Here is a 26,368-nt window from a genome sequence, read left to right as displayed (position 1 = left end):
GGGATTTCACTCAGCCTCATGCAGAATGGTGGCCTTCAGGTAGCTCCTCTGAAAACCAAGTGTCTTCTCCTTCTCATGGAACTGCCCAAAATCAGAGTCTGAGTAAAATCAGCAATATCTTTGAGTGACAGGAAGACTAGAGAGTCTGAGGATTTGATCTTTCATTTACATTGATATAGTAACTAAATGCTTCCTTTCAAATGTAATGATCGAGATAAATAAGTCTTAGAGATCATATTTTTATTTTTTTTAATTCATATTTTAAGTAACCTCTACACCCAACATGGGGCTTAAACTCATGACACCCAGATCAAGAGTTGGCATGCTCCTCTGGCTGAGCCAGAAACCCCAAATATCATATTTTTAAATGTAGAGTATAAATTATCCTCATAAACAGTTAATAAGCTAACTTGAAACAACCTTATTTTTAAGCTTTTTAAAGAACTCTAATTCACTTGAATGGTAAATATTTTCACAGAGACTTTGTTATTATATGCCCTTTGAAAAGAAGGAGACTTAATTTTAAGGGATTCTTAACCTTCTCAAACTCAATAATGAGTCTATTTAGAACTAACTCATTTATTCCTACTGCCTTTACCTTCACTTACTCTTAGTTAAGAATTTCTGCCTAAAGTACAAGATAATATGAATGCAGTTTATCAATATTTATTTTGATTAATATCTATTTTTTTATTAAAATAGAGCTGAAAATTTCATCAACTATTAGAAAAAGAAAATGCTGCCTCCTAACAGGAGATTAAAGCAAGAGGTTATTCTCGCTAAGACAGCATGCCTTCCCAGAGGGGAAGTGAAATCCTAATCAGATCTTGGACCTTGCTTCCATTAATCAAGCATGCTCCACGTTAGCGCACAGTATTGCCACCACCATACTCAAATACTCAAATGCAGGTTAACAGTTATTTTACTTGGAACAGGCTGCCTTGTGGGGAGGCATTTCCTTAACCCTGCAGTTGTTCAGATAGAGGCTGATGAGATTTCTAGAGGAAGATGTGAAGATCATGTGAGGTTGACCTTAATGACCTTTAATGTCACTCCTTGTCTGGTCAGGAAGGCTGGCATCCTGAAAGGCAAGGGAATGTAAGGTGCAGGTTCATTGGGTAATTGAGCTCTCAAAAGACTGCTCCCCAGGCCAGGTTTCAAAGGCCTCATGTCACCAATGCGTGGAGGCTTCTGTTAGGAGCAGTGAGGAAACAGACCAGCTGGGTTGAGACCCGATGATGAAGGAGCTGAAAAGCCAGGGAGGAGCTCTGATGAGGTAGATACGGGGGCGGGGGGGGGGGGGGGCGGGGGGGGGGCGGGGGGGGGGGGATTGTGAGATGTGACAAGAAAATCCTGTTAAAGGACAGCCAGGGGGCAGAAATCATCGAGGCAGAGAGCTGCCAGGGACTGAAACAGAAAGAGGCCCGCAGTGGGAAGCACAGGAGAGCCGTTGCAAATCCATGCAGGTACCAGGTGCTGTGACCCAGGTAATAAAGACTGTGCCTGTGGAACATTGTGGAGGGAACAGACGGGCGAGGCCGACTTGCTGTGAGGTTGATGTGTGGAGATAGGACGCCCTGGGGATGGCAAGCCAGGGAGACGAGGAGAAGAATGTTTGGTAGACCATCAAAACTAGGCTTTTGGAAAAGAGTTACTGGCTTGAGGATGTAGGATTGAGAGGAAAGATGGTTTGGGTTTCTAAACAGCTTTAGTTTAGTGGAACCAAGATGGCCATGGAGATGTTTGAAAACCCACCAGGAATGAAAGATGGTCAGGTTGGGAATACACATTTGGGACAGATCAGCTAAGGGGTGATAGCGAGCCCATGACGGGCTGTAGTTGGAACTGCTGGGCCTGATTTTCACAGTACACCGTGGCCTTAGAGCACAGAGGCAGCTCATGGGCCTTTGGATCATTGGCAGATTTCAGGTAGCCAGAAACAGGCAGGGGACTCTACTCAGTGTGTCACGTATGTGCATGTTTTCTTAACTATGAAAATTAGGTGCAAGCGGTGGTGGAGCATGTGGGTTGGCAGTTGAACTGCAACCTAAACCCTCAGTACAGAAGGGCTTTGTAGGAAGTGGGGGCTTGGGAGCTGGTTCAGTATCGATTTGGAAAGCTAGAAGGAAGAAGCCATTTCCAACATAAGGGGTTTTCCTTCACCCCATGAGCAGCAGAGAAGAAACGACACCAGGCGGTAAGGCCGCGTGGGCTGCACGCGCAGTCGTGGGCACCCAGTGATGTGCAATGTGCAGCCGTCTGTGTCCTCCCACAACCCCAGCCTCGGGCAGAGCAAGAGTCGGTGCTGGAGCCGCGCTCCAACTTTCACCTTTTGTTTCCCCTCCCTGATGAAGGACCCAAAGCAGCAGCAGATCTATGACCTCTTCCAGCAGTCCTTCGAGGAAGATGGAAGCGACCTGGAGCTCCTGGAGGCCGCGGAATCCTCTGACCCCAGAAGTGCTTCGGGTGCGCCTGGAAATGATTCCCAGGACCTGGGAGACACGCCGGACGGGACCATGTTGACCGGCAGCCCCGTGAAGAAAAGGAGATTTGAGTTTTTTGATAACTTTGACAGCTTTACCTTTCCCCTGTAAGAGGGGGAGGAAAAAGGCATTTAAAAATCATGGAACTCGTTAACATAAGGTGTTGGTTTCTACTTGCACCATCCTCGACGTTACAGCAGTGCTGGCGTCTGTTACCAGGCTGGGGGTCGGAGTTGCCTCTCTGGCCTTTCCGCGCGGGTGTGCAGGGTCTTATCCTTGGCTTCTCTGGCTGAGGACTAGAGACAGCAGGCTGCAGTAGTGACAGTTGGGGCGTTTTAAGTACCGAGATGCTTCCCACGCAGCCTCTGAAATCCGGATTTTTAAATTTGTTGGTTCAACAAATATTTATAGAGCACCTGATATGTGCCAGGCAGCGTTCTAGGTGCCGGCAGCCATTCACCAAACAAAAGAGAAGAAAGCTTGTACCTCTGCAGAAGTTCTATCTGTAGGAAAAGTCATAGTTACACATCCTAAGAAGAAGAGAGCAGTTACGGAGGTAAGGGTTTGGAGCGGGAGGGGGCAAGCTTTTTCTGTAAATAGTCAGGCAGTCATATCTGACTTTACGGGCCAGGTTGTCTGTGTAGGAATGACTCGACTCTGTTGCTGTAGGGCAGAAACAACCGTAGGTAATCCAGAAACAAATGATTATGGCTGTTTTCCCGTAAAACTCTGTTACGGACACTGAAATTCAAATTCATACAATTTTCGTGTGTCACAAAACCTTATTCTTTTGATTCATTTTGAGTCACTAAAACATGTAAAAACTGCTTAGTCCACCGGCCGTCCAGAAGCAGGCAGTGGGCAGGATTTGGCCTGAGAAGCATGATTGGCTAACTCCTAGCTTAGAGCAGCACCACCCAGTAGAAATCTGACACAAGCCATGGACATGATTTTAATTTTCTAAAAGTGTTAAAAAATGAAGGATGGAAATTAGTAATATTTTCTTCAACTCAGTTTCTTCAAAATACTCAGTTCAGCATACAATCACTATTAAAAACTTCCTGAGAAACTTGCTATTATGTTCTCCCTTTTTTTCCTTCCCTGCTAAGTCTTTAAAACCCAGTGTGTATTGATGCTGAGAGCACACCTCACGTGCTTGTTTCAGGTGCACTTGTGGCTGGTGGCTCCTGTGTTGGGCAGCACGGGTCTAAAGAATGGTGAGGGGTGAGGGGCATCGTTAGAGGTGATGTCACTGAAGAGACAGACAGAGGCCAGATGATGTGGACCCCTGAGGTCATGTAAGGAATGATTTAATTTTGAATATGAAGCCGCTGACTGGTTTTGAACAGGGATATGAGGCAACCTGATTATATTTTTAAAAGATTCCTCCAGGGGCACCTGGGTGGCTCAGGCGGTTAAGCGTCTGACTCTCGATTTTGGCTCAGGTCGTGACCTCAAGGTCCTGAGATCAAGCCTGTCATTGGGCCCCACACTGGCATGGAGTCCGCTTGAGATTCTCCTTCTCCTTTAGCTCCTCCTGCCGTCGTTCATGCTCTCTCTTTAAAAAAAAAAAAAAAAACACTTCAAAAAATGAATTTAAAAATCCAAGATCACTCCCATTCATGTGTAGAAAATAGATCAGGAGGGGTAGTCGGGGGAATAGTTTGAGAGGAGGCTGGTGAGCCATTGTAGCTGACCATGGGGTGATGCTGGGGTGTGGCCCAGTGGAGCAGCAGTGTGAAGGAGGTGAGAAGCGCTTGGATTGGGTACGTGATGATTGTAGAGCTGAGTGAGTTTGAGATGGATTGACCAAGAGGCATTTGAGAAGAGGACGGAGGAGTCAATACTTAGACCTAGGATTTGGCTTGAGCAAAGCTGTAGTGCCATTGACTGAGATATTAAAAAAAATAATAATAAAAATGAAAAGATGGGGAAGGGTAGATGGGTTGGGCATCAGGCCAAAATCAAGGGTTTGGTTATGGACTCGTTGGGTTGGAGATGGAGGCAACCCACCCAGCTCCCCCGTCAAGGACTGAAGCTTCCTGCCCAGCTTCAGGAGGCAAATAGCTTCTACTTGGCCACATCTTCCAGTTGGTCTCAGTCCACAGGCTGTAGGATTTGGGTCTCCAGCAGGAGAAGGTCACACCGAGAGCTGCGAATTTTGCCCTCACCTGTTATAAACGGTGTTTATAGTCATGGGGCTGGAGGAGCTTGAGCAGGTAAGGTGGCATGGGGTGGGGAAGAAAGCTGAACGAACTGACCCCAGGGCACTCTACCATTTAGGATTGGGAAGAGAAAAAGGAGACCAAACAGTAAAGGAGGAGAAGAAGAAAACCAAAATGGGTGTCCAGGAGGGGGATTTTTTTAAAAAAGTGTTTCAAAAAGGAAAGCGGTGCTGCTTTCTTGGTATTGTCAATAGACCGTGGGCCGGGTTTAAGCAAAGGTTTAGAGGTAGCCCAATTTTCCTGGCAGCAGTGCAGCATGTCTGCGTTCCAGCACGACTGTGTGTGCATTTGTTTGTTAGACTTGGATGGTTTTCACTCTTGTACTGTTGACTAGGTGCCAGGCACCGGGCCAAACACTGTACATGTACTGATGCAGTGAGCCGCATCTCGGAGGAAGGTAGGCAGGTCTTCATTGTGCAGATGCAGACCCCGAGCCAAGGGAGTCTGACCTAGGAAGTGGACCTACTGCAGGACTACAGCCAGGCCACCGCTCCAGAGCCCACTCTAGGGTAGGCACACACTTCTACACCACGAGGCTCCGTGGTGCTTTGGCGGGTCTGTGAGCAGTTTATTTCGTGCCTGCCTTCCTCAGGGGCTCGGCCCTGGCTGTCACCCTGAGCTGGCTTCCCTGCAGGCTCCCAGCTAACTGTTCAAACCAGAACGAGACTCTGGAACACACCATTTGCTTGTGCCTTTCGGTCTCCTCTCTTGGACTTCTGGATAGCTCCAACTGAGAGAGGAATCTCTGAGAGCCACCCGACCCCCTTCACTGCTGCTCAGGAGCCGTCGGGCATCCTGACATCTTTGTATGATCTGGACCCTGGGGCCGTGTCCTGTATGAAGCCTAGGCCTTGGGACATAACTGGCTGACTCTCTGCCTTCCTCACTCAAACCTGGCATTTGGTTACTGAGCTTCCTATTAATCACTGTATCGATCTGCTGTGAGTTTCTCTGCAGGGTCGGAGCTCCTCAGGAAATCCAGCCTGAACACCCACATCTAAAGGGCAAGAGTTGCTTCTCCTGGCTTTCTGGAAAGGATTGTGGAGATGAGCAGCTGAGCCTGCATTCCGCCAGTGTGCCCTGCCGTGAGGAGCTCTGCTGTGGTGCCACATCTCCATGACTAGGCCTTTGCTTTCCTCTATTACCTCCTGAAACAAGAACAAGTGATACCTAGAGAAAATCAACAGTCAAAGGCCTGAGAGAGAGTACTCACCTGGGCTCTCTAGGTCACCTGAAGTCATCTTACACTGTCTTATTACCTTCAGCTCTCTGTTTTATTTTTAAATTTTGTTAGCTGTACCAGTTTGTTTATAATAGTGGCTATGACTTGTCAGAAGCTTCCAGAGGACAAGTAATTGGGTCCTTCTAAAGTTTACTCTAACTTTGTCCCAAACAGCCACTTAAATATTTGTCTAAGAGTAATTAAGAGCAATGGCTGCTGTGTCATCAAGTAAGTTGTACCAAGTCCCCTCAGGAGTGGGTGCTCTGGAAAGCCAACTACATCACTTGATGGTTGCTGCCCTTGGAGTTCCAAAATCAATCTGCAATGGACACAGCAATCAGCATAGATCCGGAAAAGGACACAGTCGATTGTGCACTGGGTGGCCTACTGGGAGGGGCCCCAATGGGGACAGAATCGGGGACAGAATCTGTAGGAAAAGAAATGCTAAAATCCTACCTCAACGTTACTCATGAGGTTTTTGTAATGATTTTTGCAATCTTGGTGGCTCGTTCATGGAAACAATACAATCACTTCATTAGGGGAAAATCTGCGGAATGAGTTAAGGCCCAGGAAGCAGAAAGGTTTTGGATCACCCTTAGATGCTGAGAGAGGTATAGAAAGGAGCATCTCTTCCTCACCTGCCCCAGAGCCTGTGCACAGCCTCTGCTCCCATTGCTCGTATCACATGGCTTGAGAAGCATTAGGAAGCCCTCTTCTGTGAGTCTGTGGACTTCTCCGGAGACTGCCACCTGCCTGTTGCTCATGCAAAGAAGATTGGGTACAGCTTTGTCATGGGCTCCGCTGGACTTTGGTCAAGTTCTTTAGAGTCTCAGAGAATGAGATCGTAGCATCTCATTCCTTAACTTCTCTTAATAGTTCCTCCTTACCCTAGGGATAATAAAGGAAAATGTGCAAGTGATTTTGAGACATATATCCAGGGTTGCTTAGGAGACTCACCGACCATTGTTGAATTAATAAATCTCTGCTGTATTTACTGCGTGGCCTGCCACACAGAGTGGCCCTTGCTATCAGCAAGGTGTCAGATCCTTGTCTGCCATTGGGAGACTTTGCCCTTGGTCCTTGCGACTCGGTGTGCACATTTGAAACCACAATTCGTCTGTAGTCTTAGTAAATATGGCCTGTTGAACCTTCGTCTGAAGCTTCTGCTTAAACCTCAGTTTCAGCTGCTTTGGAGAAAGACTCGCTCTCTCTGAGATGTCCTTGAGGTCCTCCAAAGCAAATTTTATTTATACCACGAAGCCTGTATATGCCAAGTTATACCATCCCAAATATACCTCTAGAATTTGTTGAGAACCACCCAACCATTTCTGTGTGATTCAGAGAAGACCCTGGGACTTACTTATCAAGAGTGAATGCCTTTGGGCTTAAGGAAGGATTTCTGCACTAACTCCTTTACCTTCTTTTCTTCATATCTCAGTCCAGACACACACCTGCCACCATCCAGTGTATTTTCTGGGAATCTGGGCCTATCTCATCCCACTTCTGGTCCCCGCCGTCACCAGGGTCATCGTTCCCTGAATGACCCTGGTTAATTCCTGCCTCTAGGGCTGGCACCAGGAAGACTCCTAGAGGGAACAGTGATCCTGTTAGCCTTGATCCATTTGTACTTGAATAAATCATGTCTTTTCCTTCTTGGCTTCCCACAAGCCTTTTTCTAGGTCAGAGGGAGAGCTAAGAAACAGAGCTGGCGGTGCCGTCTCCTCACTGCTGGCTCTTAGGTTTTGCCTCGTCTGTGCATTCTTGCCTATTGGAACCCTGATGCTTGCTTGCTCTCTTTCTTTCTCTCTCTCTTTCTTCCTAAGCCTTTATTTACTTAGAGCACGAGCAAGTGGAGGGGCAGAGGGAGAAGCAGACTCCCCACTGAGCCAGGACCCTGGGATCACAACCTGAGCCACCCAGATGCCCCAGAACCTTGATGCTCTCTGAAGCTTTTTTTAGGTGAAATTTAAACTGCAAAAGGGATGAAAACAAGTCCCACCTTATTTCCTGCTTTATCCTCTCACTTCTTACTGTGTGGAGGATTACAAGGTTAAAAAAAAATGGCATGGAAGCTTAAAGAGAATTTGTTGGAGCCTCTCTCATACCTGTGTATTTTGGTTTTGTGTTTTCCTGTGAGGTCCCAGCAAAGGAAGTGGATTCCTAATCGTAGCAGAAAACATTGAGAAGCCTGTGACTCACAGTGCTTGGGATATTATGACAGCCAACAGTTACTTGATTTTGTAACACCCTCTGCCCACATCCCCCCCACCAACCCATTCATCTGATTTATGGAGTGCCAGGCACTTCTCTTCTTTGTTTTCAACCCTCCCTTTTAGTGTGAAATATCAGACATAAGAGAGTTCATAAAACACAATTACAGCTTAACAAATATTACAAAATAAACACGTAACCATAACTCCAAGATTGCGAATATGTTCTAGAAGCTTTATTGGTTTGCTTTTAATGTTTAGATTTACAACCCAATTGCAGATTATTTTTGTACATGGAGTGAGATAAGGTCAAGGTGAATTTTTTTTCCATATGAATATGCAGTTTCTCAGCATCACTTACTGAAAAGATTGTCGCTTCATCCAGTGCTCTGAAGTGCCTTCGTTTCACTATTAAAATTTGATGTAAAAATTAACTAATCAGAGTGCCTCGGTGGCTCCATTGGTTAAGCAGTTAAGCATCTGATGACTCTTGATTTTATCTCAGGGTCTTGGGTTGGCACCCCACATCAGTCTCTGTGCTCGGGGCAGAGTGCCTTGACCCTCTCCTTCTGCCCCTCCTCCCGCTCATGCTCATGCACTCTCTCATTCTCTCTCAAATAAAATGTTTAAAGATAATAAAAATAAAAAAAGATGTATAAGTAAAAAAAATAAAAGCCCTACATTCTCATCTTTCCTATTCCTAGCCCTACTTCCTACAGGTAATAACTAATATAAACAATTTGGGAGGGAGCCTTTGTACTTTATTCCCAACGCATATAAATTTACATTGAATTGTTCTTACAAAAATTGTATCAAACTCTTTATATTAAAAATGATTCATTTTACATAATATATTTGGCCATTGCTTCATACTGATCGACCCTATCTCTTCTAAGAGTTACTTAGCAGCTCCCATCCTGATGGATGCATTACCGTGTCAGTGCCCAGCGAAATGTTCATTAAAACAAAAAGCAAACAACTAGAAAGATGAATTTAAAGTAAATTTGTGGAGAGAAGAGAAGAAGGAATGAATCCACGCATTGAATCTATTTTGGACACCTGATTTTTCGTAGGTGTTTAGGACTTGGCCTTGGCAGGGTTCACCTTCCCCTTGCTGGGTCCACTGCCTTTTGTGGAGGTTGGCCCGCAGGGCTCTTAAAATTGTGTGCAACTTTACTCTTGTCTGGCCACCAGGCACTTCAGTGTAGGGCAAGCAAGAACTCTTTGGGCACAAAGTGAAGGAACAGCAATGGAGCCTGGGACTCCACGATAAGCCCTTTTGGTCTCCAGCATGAGATAAATTGGGGATGATGCTTGCACCTCAGATTTCTTTCAAGAATCAAGTGTTCCATATGCCCCAAAGACAACTGGTTGGCTCAACAGCTAAAAGAACTCTCCTCTAGATGCAACTTTCAACTTCTTTTTCTGAGAGCGAAAGTGAGTTTTGATTGCTCCTGATGAGCAGGGGTGACTCAGCAGAGATTTTTGCCGAGACTTTTATGGGTACATATTACAGTTAATCTCTACACCTGATGGTCCTCTAATGGGGGTGGAGATTTATTAGCCCACAGATAAGACAAATTGAAACTTTGTAAAGCACAGTTCTCTGAAGCCACTCAGAGCTGATTTCATGAGTGCTATTTGTACATCCTCAAGCTTGCCATTTAGAGAGAATTGTTCAGTCTTTACAAAATTGCTCTGGGCATGAACAATTTCTTCCTATTATGGAGTGTCTCATTTTCAGCCACTCTACTGCATTTCTTACTCATGCTTTCTACCTTGCTCTTTCTCAGACTCCCTGAAGGGCAGAGACGTAAGCGGCTACACAGGGGATGGGGTGGGAGGCGGTAAATTTGCTAAATGATCTGAACTAGGCTCTAGCCAGCCCAGAAGCACTCACTTCAGTGAGTGCAACGCTGGCCGTGTTTGTACAGTCACCCGGGGCAAGTGAACCTCACTCCTGCTCAGCCTGCAGGCACAGACAGGAACAGGAGGACCACGGGAGTGCTTGTTTCTGAACTCTTCTTCCACCAGTCCCATTTGTTTGCACCAGTAGGAATATGTTTCGCTTTAATTTATAGTTTTCTAGAAGCAGGGCATAGTCTGGTGGAAAGGTGTCCAGAAATCATCCCCAAAATGCAGTGCACTTCTCTCCTGAGGGAGGACAGACTTGCTCCCTCAGCCCTTTAGGGTGAACCATTCTTCACCCTAAAGGGGCAGAGGGTACATGGAGGCTGTGGTGGAACTGGAAGATTTTGAGCACATCCTATTCCCCCAGTGGGGAGATGTGTTTGCACAGTTGCAGTGGTGTGTGAAACAAGGTACTTACCGCTGTGTTTCTAGGCGTCATTCTTGTTGCAGTTTTTAACGAGAGGTTAATTTTTTTCAATATATAAAAGCAAGACTGTAATGCCAAGGAGTACAATATATAATTTAATTGCTGAAAATGTATATTTATTTTTAAGATTTTATTCATTTATTCATGAGACACAGAGAGGCAGAGACACACGCAGAGGCTCCATGCAGGGAGCCAGACGTGGGACTCGATCCCGGGACCCCGGGGTCACACCCTGAGCCACGCAGGTGTCCCAAAATGAGCATATTTTTAAAATTTAATTCGTACATAAAAGCAATCTCCCCAAGTCAGTTTATAAAGCATTTCTTAAAGCTAAGATGTAGTTATTATGCCTTAAAAGATGTGCTTTTGTAGATCTTATTGCTTTTTCTACTTTTGTCTATATTTGAGAATTTCTGTAATGTCTTTAAAATGTTCTGTGGGGGTCAATATCCATAGCTTCATCGATGGACATTTTTCACTTGGGTATTTAGGTGTGGGTTTTAATGCCTATTAGGAAAAACACCCACGTAGCACATTCGACCCGGACTCCATAGACTTGGCTTAGGACCACGCTTCGTTTTTGTGAAGTCTTTCAAAAAAGTGACTCAGTTTTTAAAATAAATGCTAAAACAGTCGATAATGGCCAAAGCTGCAAACACTGGAAACGCAGTGTTGGAGTGACTAAATTTCGAGAAACACTGGTCTGCTATTTCCACCTTTTAGCATTCATCGTACGAGAAGCCAGCGAGTCGAGAAAGAGCCTGACCTTCCTGCATCCCTAGCAGCAACCCCGTGCAAACCCCTATTGCTTAAACAATGAAAGCGTCAGCTCCGAACGCCCACAAACAAACAAACGAAAAACTACATTCCCCAGCAGGCCGCGGGGCGAGGAGGCCTCCGGAGCATAGAGCTCGGGGCCTAGCTGGGTTTCCGGTCCGCCGCTTCCGCCCGCCCGCCTCAACCGCGCTTGCGCACGGAGTCTCTTCCTCTCTGGGCTGCGACCTGGCTGGCGGCGACATGGTGAGCGCGCGCCTTGGTGCGGGCGAGGCCTGCGGGTCTATCCGGCCGCATCCGACCTTTCTTGGGGCGGGGGCGGCGCGGGGCGCGTCCCGGGCGGGAGCCGGGTGGGCCCGGGTGCTGGTCCCGGTGACGCCGCTTGTGTCTCGCCGCCCAACAGGCCAAGCGCACCAAGAAGGTCGGGATCGTGGGCAAATACGGGACGCGCTACGGGGCCTCGCTCAGGAAGATGGTGAAGAAGATCGAGATCAGCCAGCACGCCAAGTACACCTGCTCCTTCTGCGGCAAGGTGGGGCCTCGGGGCCCGGAGGCCGTCGGGGAGCCCGGGGGGAGCCGAGGGGGAGCCGGCGGGGGCGGGCGGGGGCGTCGGACCTCGGACCTCCCCGGCCACTGGCCGCGCGACGATGCCGGCCCCGCCGCCCCCCCCCCCCCCCCCCCCCGGGGCCGAGGCAGGAGGTTCTCGGGCGGACGCCGCTGCTCTTTTGCAGACCAAGATGAAGAGGCGGGCGGTGGGCATCTGGCACTGCGGCTCGTGCATGAAGACCGTGGCCGGGGGCGCCTGGACCTACAAGTGAGTCCCTGCCTGGGGGCGGCCTGGGGCGGGGGCGGGGACGTCCGCTCCATCAGCATCAGACCACGGGGCATCCAGTTCTGGAAATTGAAGCCTCCAAGGGCTCTGATCCTGGGGCTCCTGGCCGAGCCGGAAGGCGGAGGCGGCCTTGCTGCGGCCGGGGTCTAGGCTGGGGTCTAGGCCGGGGTCTGGCCGGGGTCTAGGCGTGCGCCGTGCCGCGTGCGAGCCCCCCCGTGTGAGGCTACTGCGGTGAAGACTGGGAGTTTTAGTCGATTTAAAACTGCAGCAGGGCAAGATCACGGGGAGCGTTGAGGTCCTCGGTCCGTGCGTGGTATGTGCCTTGGGACGGGCGAGGTGGGAGCAGCAGACCCCCAAGCCTGCGCTCTCGGTTGTGTTGGTCCAGTGAACTGGCTCCCGAACCCGCCATACGTGATGGTTGTGGGTTTTCCAGGTTCCTGAATCTTTTGATATGAATTTTTTTTTTTAAGATTTTATTTTTTCATCAGGGAGACACAGGCAGAGGGAGAAGCGGGCTCCACGCAAGGAGCCTGATGCAGGACTCGATCCCGGGTCTTCAGGATCATGCCCTGGGCCAAAGGCAGGCGTCAAACCGCTGCGCCACCCAGGGATCCCCCTAGTCGTTTTAGTAGCTGTTTTCCCAAAATATACTTGAGTCTTAATCTATTTTGACACTGCCTTTTCGATACCTGTCATTTATTACAGCATCTGAGAATGCATCAGTTTCTCCGACCTCCTGTCCATTCCCTTTTAAGGAGGTTCGGTCAGCCTCTTGGAACCATTCATTCCTCCCTGCTCATATTTTCAATGCCGTTTGAGAAATCAGATGTATGAGATGGGTCTTCCCTAATTCTGCAAGAGCCTGAAGACGCGGCTCTAATTGTTCAAAGAGGCCATCCGTCATCGTTAAGATTGTGACATAAAAATAAGGCAGGATTTACTCATTTGCCATTTCACATGTTAGTGTAGCTAATTATGTTGGTACCAACTTTGTTTTTCTTTCTAGCACCACTTCTGCTGTCACAGTGAAGTCTGCCATCAGAAGACTGAAGGAGTTGAAAGACCAGTAGAAGCTCCACCATTTGAAACATGGCTCGCAAACAATAAATGGGTTAATTTATATAATAAAATTACTTGGGCTTGTTAGATTTCTTAATTAGAACTTCAATTTGCGTCACATTCTGCTTTCTCAAAAGACTTGAAAATGAAAAATCCTAATTTTTTTGGAAAAGCATGCTGAGATGGGTTATCCTAATACACTTTTTTTTTTGCTTGTAGTCCAATGATAAGTGACATAGAGTTTAAGACTTAGAGGTTGGTACGTGTCTTCACTTTCTATAGGTGTATCCTTGCCAATTCAACTTTTTTGAGATAAATTAGTTCATACCGTGAGGACTTTTGTTTTTAAATCATGCTTAATTTGTTTCTAAAGATAGGATAATTTGTACAGTCTCCTAAGATTCAGGTGTTTTGTCTTGATTACACGTTTTATCTGCATTTTCAGGAAATCATATGAAACAATTAGAATTTTAGGACAAATTTTGCAGATTGTCTACCCCATTCTCCCATTTTTCAGTTTGCACAGAAGGATGGGCAGGATTGAATTACTCAAGTTGATAATAGATGGTCAGTTGCACTTAACATGAGGTTCCATGGAGGAATTCCAGTTGTGAATAGTTAATGGTGATGGTGAACATTTTTTTACCTTTATTCAGTCCACTTAATAGGACTGTATTCTGAATTCCCATTTCACCTTTTCTCTGACAGTCTACGGTTAAGGAATCCTTAGGAACCTCCTAACAGGTATGTCTACACTCCAAAGATAAGGAATTCTTTAGGAATGCAAATCTAGTATGAAAACATGGATTTTATTTATTTATTTATTTTTTATGAAAGCCTGGATTTCTTATGCTCTTATAGTAAAAACCTTTGTGGGTCTTCATGGGCTGCCCTTCTCTTCCATAACTCTTTGGCCTGTTACTAGCTTAACATCTGTGCACACATTTTGCCCTTCACTTCCACATTGACTCTGGCACAAACATTACCTCAGGGTCATGTTCTGTGTCAAGCCCTTATTAGACCCATAGCAGTAACTAGGTTTGTATTATTGTTGCCCCAAACAATTGTGCTTATTATGTATCCCCAGTACCTAGTGTGATTCCTTAAATATCCGATGAGTAAGTGTGGCTCTCGTTTTTGTCACAAAATGGTGCCTGTAAACGATTCTGTACTGTGAAACCTCAGTGAGTACTGTGGGTCATGACGTAGTAGGAATAGGCCCAGGATTGACAAACTGTCAATTTCCAGCTTCATGGAAATACTTGATAGAGCTTCAGAATCCCTAGATGTTGCATCCGCACAGGGAGTTAAACATTAGGTGTCTGGGGTTAAGAGGTACCAACTTTGCCAAACTGCCTCTGTAGTTAGGTGGTTCAGCTTTACCCATGCTCCAGTGGCAGAAGAATGCCCAATAGTAAAATGGAGTATGTGATGGGAGCCAGGGTTACTAATTGGGGATCTTATTTGGAAGATGTCTGTGTTGCTTTGTTAAAGAATTTGGATGTGATTCTGTAGGTAAAGAACCATTAGAATTGTGCAAGTGGGGTAATTAACATTTGTTGAGCATGAGCAGTGCAAGCACGGAGTATCATTTAATCCCACAACAACTTTATGAAATGTAGATAATATCCCCCTTTACACACCTGAGAAAGTTACATAACATGCGATGGAGCTGGGATTTGAACTCGTGCATTGTTGGCTGCAGGGTTGATAATACTAGAAATTTTTGCTATTTTAACCTTTTTTTTTTTTTTTTTTATGATAGTTAAAAGAGTAAGTGGGGGATATAGAGGCCAGTTAGAAGGCTAATGAAAATAGTAAATATTTTGTGGGTAGGAAATACTGACTTTCTCAAGGTTATGGTAGGTGGTGAGGGTAAGACTGGAAATTAGATTTCTCATTCCTTAGTCCATGCTTTTCCCGCTTGGCTAGACTGCCTTCTAATGAGCTCAAGGATACGTTTCTTAATTTGCCTCTTTATAGACTAAAGATCCCCACCTTCATTTTACTCTTATGTAGCAACCCTGGCTTGTTTTCAGAGCCTTTGGTTTTTAAGTCATTTGACTGTCAGGATTCAAAGGTGAGTAAGACATGTGTTCCTCAGTAGATGGGTTGTCTCCTTGTACCATGAATATTTTTTGTCCGTGCTGTGATCAATGCAGATAGCCAGAAAGCCAAAACAGCGTATCTAATTGCAAGTTCTATTTTGGGCCTGGAGATGAGGGATGGGCACTACTTACAGGACTAGAGATCAAATCCTGCCTGAACCAAGATCTGGGGGTGGAAGGGATTTTAGGAGGGCCCCACTAAGATTAGAAATGCATTTGTGTACCCACCATTTGCTTCAACGTGGATGGAACTGGAGGGTATTATGCTGAGTGCAGTAAGTCAATTGGAGAAGGACAAACAGTGTATGTTCTCATTCATTTGGGGAATATAAATAATAGTGAAAGGGAATATAAAGGAAGGGAAAAGAAATGTTGGGAAATATCAGAAAGGGAGACAGAACATAAAGACTCCTAACTGGGAAACGAACTAGGGGTGGTGGAAGGGAGGAGGGCGGGGGGTGGGGGTGACTGGGTGACGGGCACTGAGGGGGGCACTTGACGGGATGAGCACCAGGTGTTCTGTATGTTGGTAAATTGAACACCAATAATAAATTTATTATATAAAAAAAAAGAAATGCATTTGTGACAGCAGTTTTGAAATGTAGCAGCCGGACCAAGCAGTCTGTACAAAGTTAAAGTTTTGGGGTTTTTTTGTTTTATTTTACTACCTTCCTCAGGAAAACCAAAAGCTATCTTGTGGCTAGCACTTTGGGCCAAAATCGAACAGCAGGGCAGGAAAACGGATTGTGTGTTTTGGGATACATCAGCCAAAATAAGTGAAAGGTCAAATACATGTCATGCCATGGTCAGTCCTGTAGGCCTGAGCCTCTGAGAGTGGTGTCAGGACCGTGGTGGTATGGCTGACACCACAGGTATTTTTGTGGTTCAGCTAATGAAGGAGGGTAGGGGGAGAGAACTCATTTTATCAGCATACCTTGAACACTCCCTGCACTAGGGACAAGACGTGATTGCCAGTCCTAGCTCACTAGCGGGTGAGACAACATGCCTCATCACACTTACAAATTCCTGGTTTGGAAAAGTATATGGTAAGAGTATTTCAAAGTAACCTAATGTATACATGTGGTTGTATGTGTATGGCAGTTCCAGTCAGTATGCTAACTTGTCTTCAGGGCTTAGCAGAATGTTTCTAACATTTATTTGGGAATAAGTAGAAAGGATAAGAACAAGGAAGTCAGTGTCGTTTAGTGATTAAAGACATGGGCTAGGGTCAGAAGCAGGAGTTTCGATTTCTTACTAGCCAGTGAGTGACCTTGGACAACTTTCTTCATTGGTAAAATAGATAACAACAGTGTTTCTTTCAAACAAGTGAGGTAATTTTGGTTCCAGAACACTCATTAATGGTAAGGTCCAGAAACCCAGGATAAGTAGAATCCTGGATCTCGGAGAGGGGATGAGTGCCAGGATAGCGATGCTGTTTCAGTGAGGATGTTAGGTCAGGAGGACCCAGGAGGGACACTGCCTGCGGTAGAAGGAGGAAAAGACGTGAGCTTCAGGCTGGGGAATCTCATAAGGTACAGTCTGGGTCCTAGAGGAAAGACTAAAGCAGGACCTTTGAAAATAGGAAGCCAATGTCACGCTGTGTGTGTGTGTGTGTGTGTGGCCACATGACGTGCCCATAACCTGGAGCTCCCTTAGGATTACATTTTTGGAGGCTCTTGTGATACTCCACGTAGGGGCAAGGTTTATTTTGCTCTTTTGTCTTCAGTCCACTTGTACTGTTTGTATTGTCCCCGCAAACTTGTCATGTGGGCCCATATCACACGGGTCAAGTTGTATGTAGCACGTTTGCACTAAGTTTCAAGCAGTAACTTTACACAGATATGTTAATTTAATTATAGCCGCTCTTCAGCTTACTCCAGGCTGTGGGGAAAATAAATTCAGGGTTGACTGCATTTGCACAGGAACCGTAAAAGGATCGCCCCAAGCACTACAGAAAAAGGGACGGACAACTGACAGAGTAAACGGAACCAGTCAACTCTTCAGATACAGCAGCTGAGTTACACTGAGGCGGAGCACTAAGCTTCAGAAAATTTCATGGACTCCCTGCTGCCCAGATCACAGGGCTGCCCCAATTCCTAACTTGTTTCAGCTATAGCTCTTTGTGTGCAATACAGACTGACTCAGGCTAATTAAAGCACAAGAGATCTTACTGGAGGGTAATAGAGTGCTTCATAGAAGAAAAAGACCAACTAGGTAAGGGAAGGAAACCAGGGCATCTTTTCTTCAGTTATCAGTGGCAGATGCTGAGAGACAGTCTTAAGATCTCCCCAGCGGGGAGATCACGTCTCTCTTTCTTTTTGACACTACGAGTGAATAACCTGAAGAAAACCTCTAATTGACCTAATTGGGGTTACGTTTCCATCCCCTGGCACCTGTGTAGACAGTCCCACGAAGATGACACACAACAGGGAAATCCGAGAGGAAATGGGAGTGGCTATAATTTGAGGAGGAAAAGTATCTTTAAATCAAACTTGAATTATCATTTGGATTGTGTCTTAACCATCTAATTTAAAAGCAACGGGATTTTGTCTCTAAACCACCTTGCAAATTGCAGCTCGTGGGAGAACACGATGACATGGCCACAGTACATACTGCAAGTTGTTCTCTAGTTCTTCCCCCGTGGAAACCTGAGGCCTCTGGTCTTGCTCAGGGTAGGAGCGAATGGAGGCCAGATGTTAGATGATGTCTTGACTGGAGCCATCCGTGGAAAAGAGATGATGACTCCCATCCTGTGGTTTTTACACCCACTTGGGATATAAATGAGATAGATACACTTAGTAACTTGTGAAGTCCCTTCAGTGGTCCTTTGGCCAGTAGAGGAAGGGCTCTTAGGTTTGGAAGTGTCAAATGGTGCAAACCTCTAGAGATTGAACTTCAGCACATACACCAAGATAGTAAAACAGGAATCACAGATTAATGGTACCACCAAACAACTGAAAATGTCAAGAGCAACGGTCTCATGATCATAACCAATCTCGGTTATGATTCTGAATATAGTCTATATTGGAGGAAATTCAATACGTCTGGCCCTGACATACTGCTGTTAACCTAGTAATGTTTCCCATCATTCCTAATTCTAATGTACTCAAAATTAGCTTATCTTCACATTACAGGGACAACAGTATTTTTTTAATCTTTTTTTTAAAAGATTTTATTTATTTGAGAGAGCACACAAGTGGGGTCAGAGGGAGAGGGAGAAGGCAGGCACCCCACTAAGCAGGGAGCCGACGTGGGGCTCCATCCCAGGACCCAAGGATCATGACCTGAGCTGAAGGCAGATGCTTAACCAAGCAACTGAGCCATGCAGGCACCCTGCGATAGTAGTATGGAACCTTTAATTATTTTACTTTGGGACTGTCAAGTCAGATATTTCAGATATTCCCTGTCATTACAGTAAGGATGTAATTGGACTAAGAGGTCAGGCAGGAAGTGTGGTCACCATACATCATCACCAAAGATGACCTTAGTAGACATGCATATAGTGGTTAAGGTCATTGGGATATCCTTTCTAAAGTGATGGACAAATTTCATCACCTTAGACACCCCTAATTAAGAAAGGGACATAATGTTGGATCTGTTTGGATTTCAGAGGCAAAACAGTACATTTGGATGTGCTTCTCTGTCCCATGTGCCAGGTAACCTGTAAGGCTATCAGTTTTGAGGGGATATTGGAGAAAGCAAGGACTTTGGAGCAGGTCCAAGTCACTTTGCTACTTAGTCTATAACTTCTCAAATTTGAATATACTGGGAGGGCTAATGGCAGGCAGAGATGTCCCAGGATGCTGCAGGATAAGAGAGTACACGAGTAGTTTGGGATTAGTGATTTCTGCTAACATCTCTTATCCATTTGAAAAGTACCTCTTGTTTGCCACTGGACCCTGGTCGCCTGAACATAGATCCTAGATATTCTGTGCACCTGAAACTTCCCATTATAGATTTGACGTCACCTGATCTATAAAATAATAAAATCAGATGCATGCAATGGCATTCTATTTTCAAATGGAATTTTCAGATTTGCGAGGTCATAGAGACTAAGAGTAGCAGAACAAGTTGGGCCACAACTTAAACCCGTTCCAGAGTCTTCTTTCTCTAGACAATGGACTTGGTCAGTGGCCACCTAGTCAGAGAGCTGGGAAAAACAAAAATCGAGGATTGGTGACAAAGATGTTAAGGGAAAAGATACGTGGATAGAATTCGTAGAACAAGTAGAGTTGGTGATATCTGTATCCCACGTAAATGCCCACCAGAAAATATGGATATTGCTCTCACTAGGCCAGATAAATAGATAACCCTTTCCGTGCAGTCTATCCTCTATTTTCCCCAGCCACTACCTTGACGCTTGTTCGTTAGGCACAGAAGCAAAATCATAACAGAGATTGATCCTGTGTTTGAGCTCAGAAAAGCTGGACCTCCCCTTACCAAGGGTGACCCGGCTACTGCCTCTGCTGGAGGACCAAACCGCAACCAGGGAGGCTAGTGCTGAGCCCTACTGTGGCCCGGTTCCTTAGGGGTACCATTCAGCCAAGTGATTACATTAGTTGCCTTCCATTATGCAAAAGTCAGCGGTTTTGTCTTCTTAGGGAAAGATGTGTATTATGGGTGTGGATTTGTCTTTCCTGCCTGCAGTATGTCTGCCAGCATCACCATTCACGGACTTGGCAGAAAGCCTCATCCATCACTGTATCCCATATTGTTTAGTCTCTTGACAGTGAAGGAAGGAAAGAAAGTACATCAACTGGCTCACACGTACGGAAATAATTTTTACCATGTGCCCCATTATCCAGAGAGAGCTTGCTTAATAGACTTACGTTTGCCAAAGGCTTAGCTATAGAACCAGCTGGGAGTTAATTCATTATGAAGCTAGATACTGTCCTAAAAGACACAGTATATGGTGCTTTTTCCCTTAATCGGGATGTATGGATCAAGAAATGAAGAGATGGAAAAAAAAAAAAAAAAAGAAAAGAAAAGAAATGAAGAGATGAGAGTGAGACTCACACCACTGAGAATTAGGCCAATTGACCTACTGAAAGCATTTTTGCTCCTCTTGCTGGTGACCTTGAGTTTGGAGGTCTTAGTGCCTAAGGAAGTAATGTTTCTTCCAGGGACACAACCTTAATTCTACTGAAATTGAAATCCTGAGATCGTTCTCTGATCATTTTGGGCTCTTTATGCCATTGAACCAACAAACTAGAAAGGAGTTTCTCCAGAAATATCACCTTTGCCACCCAGCTCTGTGCTCCAGGAGACTCCCTGCCATAAAGGGGCTGTAGCAATGGGTTCCCTTTTCTGGCTTCTGGGTAGGTCCAGTAAATGGGAGGCACCAGCAGAAGACTTGGCAGATGGGAAGAAAGTGGAGTCCTGCTATTTCCCCTGCTCCTTGCAGAGTTGCTTCAAATATAATGGCCTGAAGAGTAGAGCTTGGGGGTCCTGGTGAATAAAGGGACCAAGGTCAACAATGTGGGCCGGGTTACGAGAAATCAATAATAGATGGAGCTCTCTAGGACCGATAATAATGGGGAGCCATTAAGAGTCTGCCTTCTGCTCAGCTCATGATCCCAGGGTCCTGGGATCAAGCTGGGATTAAGCTGGGATCGAGGCCCATGTAGGGCTCTCTGCTCAACAGGGTGCCCTCTTCTCCCCCTGCCCTTTCCCCCTACCCAACTTGTGCACTCTCTCTTTCAAATAAATAAATAAAATCTTAGAAAGAAGAGTACAACTCTGTTAGGTGGCTCTTTCCCCTGTCTATAGCTACTCTTTGTGAGATTTAGTACCTTCTTTTCTCTCCTTTCTCCTGCAGGCCTACGGTGGTTTTGGCTCCCCATTATTAACGGAGGGCTTCATCTATTACTGATTTCTCATACCCTTGCCCACATTGTTGACCTTGGTCCCTTTATTCAGCTCCCCTCAATTACCCGATTTGAGTATCCCATCTGTTTTGTGCCAGGACCCTGACCAAATCAGATGTTTCACAATAACCTGTTCTGACATTTCCTGAGCTGAAATCATATACTCCTCCAAATCTGTTCCCTGTCTTTTTGTCATCTATTATTCCTTCCTCTTATGTTCTATAATAAGATGTGGGTTTTTTTGTTTCCCCAAATCTCCTTTTTTGAGCAACTTACCTCTGCCATTCAGGGTTGGTTATAGTGGAGTTACCAATAACTGGCCTCTTTGACCACAAAAGATGGTCACATGATGCAAACTGATACAACTGATCAAATTGTTTCTTCTGGGAATTTATAGATTGTGCAGCATAACACACAGAGAGGTGGCTAGTTGGAATTGAGTCTTTTGGTGGAAGCGTCCTAAGGAACAGATTACGAATTGCTATCTCTAAGATTTCCTCAAGTTGCCCTGGTTCTTGCCTTGGTATTAGCTCTTCCTTTGATTTGGTGAGATCCCACTATGGAGTAAGACTCCCAGCAGCTGACACTCTGAGACAAGTGAACAAGAAATAAACAAGCCCTCACGGGAATTGAAGATGAGTTCCAAATCATCTTAATGATCAGATTTAGTTAGTTAGAATTACTAGTGTCCTAGCTGCCTACAAGAAGCAAATGTAAATCCTCTCTGGGAAAGAAAAGATACTCTAAACTTAAAGTTATCTCTATACATTTTTATATATGGTGTCTGGCACCCACGTAAAAATAACCAAGGAGACAAAACAGTTTCATTTAAAAAACCAAAAGAGGCGCCTGGCTGGCTCAGTTGGAAGAACATGTAGCTCTTGATCTCAGTTGTGATTTTGAGACCAAAGTTGAGTGTATAGATAATTAAAAAAGAAAAGAAAAGAAAAGAAAAATCAAGAGAAACAATAGAAAACTGAGAAAGATACAGAGGGTATCCAAATAACAGAGTTGTTAGACACTAACTTAAAAACAACTGCTTAATAATAGACAAGGAAGTAGGAGACAAGATTAAGAATTCCATCACAGAAAAAGACTATTCTTTAATAACTAAAATTAGAATTCCATGGATGGATTTAACAGCAAATGAGATACAGGTTAAGAGACAATCAGTGACTAGAAAGATAAAAGAAAATATCCAGAAAGGAGGACAAAAAAAGGAAAGGAACAAATAAGTGTAAGAGACATAGGAAATGCAATGAAGAATTCTAATACATGTGTAATTGGAGTCCCAGAAGGAGAAAGAGAGCAGGGACGATAATGGCTAAGAATTTTCCAAAAACAATAAAAAACAAATAGAAAGCCACAGATTTAAGAATTCCTGTAAGCCTTAGGCAAAATAAATACAAAGAAAATCACACCTAAGACTATCACAGTGTTATGAATACCAAAGACAAAAGGAATATCTTAAAAGAAGCTAGGAGAGAAGAAGCACTAAGGCAACTGACTTTTTTTTTTTTTTAAGAAATCTCTACACCCATCATAGGGCTTGAACCCACAACGCTGAGATCAAGAGTTGGGTCCTCCACCAACCGAGCCATCCAGGTGTCCCTAAGGCAGTTGACTTCTTAACAACAGACTCTACAAGACAATTTATATCTTCAAAGTTCATCAAATTCTGTATCCAGCATCCATATCCTTAAAATATGAAGATAAAATACAATTTCAAACAAAAAAAAACCACAGAGCTCTTATTACTGCAGACCCACCCATTGGACAGAAAGTAATAATCAAAGGAGGAGACTTGAAGACGCAGGAAGGGCTGAAAGTCAACAAAAAGGAAAACGGTAAGTAAATACAAGTAACTACAGACTGTTTATATATATATTATAATAATAATAATAATTTGGGGGTAGTAGTAAAATGTATCAGAGCAACAGCATATAGGTCAAGAAAGAGGGTAAATAGTGTTAAAATGTCATGCAGTTCTTGCATTGTTTGGGAAGGGGTCAAACTACAAATCAAATATGTGTTGTAATCTCCGGTAATCATTAAAAGAATAGAAAATAATGTATAACTAACAGTACTGTGGAATCAATTAAAAGGCACTCAATGGGGGGATAAGAAAGAACTAGAAGGACAAATAGTACACAGTAAGGCGGTAGATTAAGTGTTTACACATAGGCAGCATATATATGTGCATACATTGTACATACATCAGTAATAACAGCACATAAAATAGTCCAAATGCTTCAGTTGAAAGTTAAAGTTGGTCAAGTTGGTTTACATACACAAGATCAAGGAAAGACAGATCTAAAGAATAAGAAATCGTAAGTAGTACAAGGATACAGACACAGAGACTAAAGGTACAGAAGGGTTGAAAAAAGAGATCACTTGCAAACACTAATCGGTGGAGCGAAAGCTTTATTAATATTTGACAGAGTGGACTTGAAGGCGGGAAAGCATTGCTAGGGACAAAGGGGGACATGTATACAGTAGTCCCCCCTTGCCCGCGGGGGACACTTTACAAGATCCTCCTCCCCAGTGGGTGCCTGAAACCATGGGTAGTACTGGGCCTTATATAAATTGTCTTCCTACACGTTTGTACCTGCAATTCAGTTTAATTTCTAAATTAGACACAGTAAGAGATTAACAACAATAAAATAGAAAAATTATAACAATACACTGTAATAAAAGTTAGATGAATGTGGTCACTGCACTCACCCTTCTTGTGATGATGTGAGATGCTAAAAGATGCTAAAACGTCTACCTGACGAGAGGCAGTGAGGGGAAGGACGTAGGTATTGTGAGGTAGCACGAGGCTACTACTGACCTTCTGACCCTGTGTCAGGAGGAGGATGAGCTGCATCCAGACCACAGCTGACCCTGGGTAACTGGGAAGCCAAACTTCAGATAAGGAGAGACTACTGTATCATTAAATGTATAGAAAAAAAAAAGTGTGCATTTTTTCAGCATTTCTGGGCCATTGAGAAGATACAAAACACTACATAATTAGGTGATGATGCTCCGAATTTCTTGAGGAACAAATTGAAGAAAATTGAAGAACTTAAAGAAACACTGACCAGAGAAAATTAAGAACTGATAAATTCCGCAAAGCCAATGCCAATTGACCAAAAAGACCCCTCAAGTTGGAATCAACATAAGCTAGAAAGTATATAAAAAATAGTTAATTTCTAAATAGTAGATATTTCTATGAAGCAAAAACATAAAACCACTAATGTTTCAGTAGCTCGAAGTAAAATAGATGCTAATCATTTAAGGAAAAAGATCAGTCTGAACTAGAACCACCCCCTTGGTCTATGGTTTGTTTTCTGGTATTAAAAGCCTGACGTCCCATTTTTTTTTCTGGTTTCTCTTTAAACATTGACAGATCCCTACAAATGTCAACAGGGAGAAAACTAATCATTTGGCATGTATATAGCCATATTCATGATTTGTTTTGTGTCTTGAGTGGAAAACAACCTTCATAAGGTGTCATGTATAGTTCTTTAGATATTTTCGAAGGTTTATATAGTGCACTTTGCCACTGGAACCCAAGGATTTCCATATATTCTTTGGGAACCTAATCTGTAAACCAGAAAAGTACTCATCTACAAATAATATAAATTCCTTCAAATTGGTCAGCCCATATTGTCTGCAAAGCATCGAACATAGCGCTAGAGGGCGATGCAATGTAGAGAAGAAAGGACCATACCCGGACAAGTAAGCAAGGTTTGGAAGATTCGACTTGAGGGCATATATAAAAATGGTTAAGAGCTTGTGTAAAATTATCGTTTAGTAAGCACCAAGTTATTTTTAAATTTCCAGAACGCCATAATGTGACCAAGCAGACTAAGGTAAAAAAAGAAAAAAAAAAAAAAAAAGAGAGAGCAAGAGAGAGAGAGAACCAAAAGGAGTTAATAATCACAGGTCTTTTGGGACACACAACCCACTAATATAAAATTAAGATGGACTTGGGTGTATTTTCTAGGATTTGCTAGCTTGAAGAGAAAATGTTAGCATTTTCATTTTGCTAATTATTCTAAAAATTATTTTTACCATTTGTAAGAACAAAATTTCTTCATTGGTAATGCATCATTAAGCTATGTTTCAATGAATGCGATTCAATTTAGCAGGCACTCCTCAATCTGCGGGGTGCAGGTCTCCTACCACATTTTCAGAATCTCCGAGAACTCTTTCGTCCTTTTAAAAAGTTCAGTCCTTTTTAAAGGAGGGTAGTATGAAGTACACTGTCACAAAACACCGGGCTTCGTAATTGAGTAACTAGAGCAATGAAGATGTGAACCAATGCGGGAAGCTAAGTGAGAGCGCGGCCCCCCAAAAAGTGGGTCAAAAGGTTACAGTGATGCAGGGAGACACCCTAATGGCACCACCACTGGGCAGAGCCAATGGGATGCTTGGTGCAAGTATGACTTGGAAGGGAGCCAGCAGGAGAGGGACTTCGTCTGGAGAGGGACGTGCGTGTGTGTGTGCACGTGCATGTGCATGTTGCACGCACACACAAGCAGTGGTGTAATCTGCTACGATGCAAAGGCTGCAATTATATGGGTAACATGAGGCTCTTCTCTTTCCTGATGTTCCTTTGCCCCAAGCACCTGTTTCTTTAACTCATCCACTCGTCAATGTCCCTGCCTCAGTTCCTAAGTTGTGATGGGGCGGGGAGGGGGGGGGGGCTCTGCTAGGAATGCCTAGGCCGCACCTGGCTGGGGCCCGGCTGTGTTCTAGGGGCTCGGCCTGCCCGAAGCTCAGTTAGTCCTCGCGACGGTGCTGCCCCCCTGGAACCGTGGGACCGGATGTCACGAGGCTCTCCGGGGCTCGACCCCTGATTACCTTTCCAGCCTAATCGATTGCCATGTCCCGTGTCCTCTCTAAGCACCAGCTGTGCGGAACTTCCTCCAGTCACTCGAATACACTGTGCTTTCAGATCAAAGCTAGTGTTGACCCTGCTCTTTCTATGGTCGATCCTCGTCTCCCCCTGCATGGCCCCCCGCCTTCCCACACCAGCCTCATGGGCTTCAGACGATTGTTTCTCCCATCTTACAGACGGCCAGGCAGACGCTTCCAGAAGTCCGGGTTACGTCTCGCTTCAGACAGGGATGATATGCAGAAGAGGGATGAGCTTTGGACCTAGAAATGGTCTTATCCACCTTTCCCTCCGTTGTTTACTGGCTTGAACTGAACTGCAGAGGATTTTTTTTTTTTTTTTTCAGATAAAGAGCCAGCTTCTCT

General features: G+C 44.6%; 2 protein-coding genes across 9 annotated transcripts in view; both read left to right on the top strand.

Annotated features, from left to right (window-relative positions):
- The window catches only part of SMARCAL1 (SNF2 related chromatin remodeling annealing helicase 1), a 62,542-nt gene extending 53,552 nt beyond the window's left edge, over nucleotides 1-8,990 (top strand). For 6 of the 8 annotated variants that reach the window (XM_026002194.2, XM_072741705.1, XM_072741709.1 and 3 more), the window contains one exon: nucleotides 2,355-3,557. In XM_026002194.2, coding sequence (XP_025857979.2) covers nucleotides 2,355-2,594 — 240 coding nt within the window. In that variant the 3' untranslated portion in view covers nucleotides 2,595-3,557. Of the gene's footprint in view, nucleotides 1-2,354; nucleotides 3,558-5,654 lie in introns of those variants that run through there. The other 2 variants (XR_011997863.1, XR_011997864.1) reach the window with 2 other exon arrangements.
- Nucleotides 8,991-11,206: 2,216 nt separating this feature from the next.
- RPL37A (ribosomal protein L37a) lies at nucleotides 11,207-13,230 on the top strand. The gene is made up of 4 exons (XM_072741712.1): nucleotides 11,207-11,498; nucleotides 11,656-11,784; nucleotides 11,984-12,066; nucleotides 13,091-13,230. Exons 1-4 carry the CDS (start codon nucleotides 11,295-11,297, stop codon nucleotides 13,152-13,154), a joined length of 480 nt encoding a protein of 159 aa, XP_072597813.1. The 5' UTR covers nucleotides 11,207-11,294; the 3' UTR covers nucleotides 13,155-13,230.
- The last annotated feature ends 13,138 nt before the right edge of the window (nucleotides 13,231-26,368 follow it).

Source organism: Vulpes vulpes, chromosome 16 (assembly GCF_048418805.1).
Source record: "Vulpes vulpes isolate BD-2025 chromosome 16, VulVul3, whole genome shotgun sequence".
Taxonomy (NCBI): Eukaryota; Metazoa; Chordata; class Mammalia; order Carnivora; family Canidae; genus Vulpes; species Vulpes vulpes.
Note: the sequence above shows the minus strand (reverse complement) of the source record. Positions and strands in the feature narration are given on the sequence as shown.

Excerpts from the sequence above, each read along its gene's own strand:
- RPL37A (XM_072741712.1), top strand. The coding sequence starts at position 11,295 with ATGAAAGCGTCAGCTCCGAACGCCCACAAACAAACAAACGAAAAACTA. Across the intron at positions 11,499-11,655 it reads ACCTGGCTGGCGGCGACATG|GCCAAGCGCACCAAGAAGGT; the intron begins GTGAGCGCGCGC and ends GCCGCCCAACAG. Across the intron at positions 12,067-13,090 it reads GGGGGCGCCTGGACCTACAA|CACCACTTCTGCTGTCACAG; the intron begins GTGAGTCCCTGC and ends TTTTCTTTCTAG.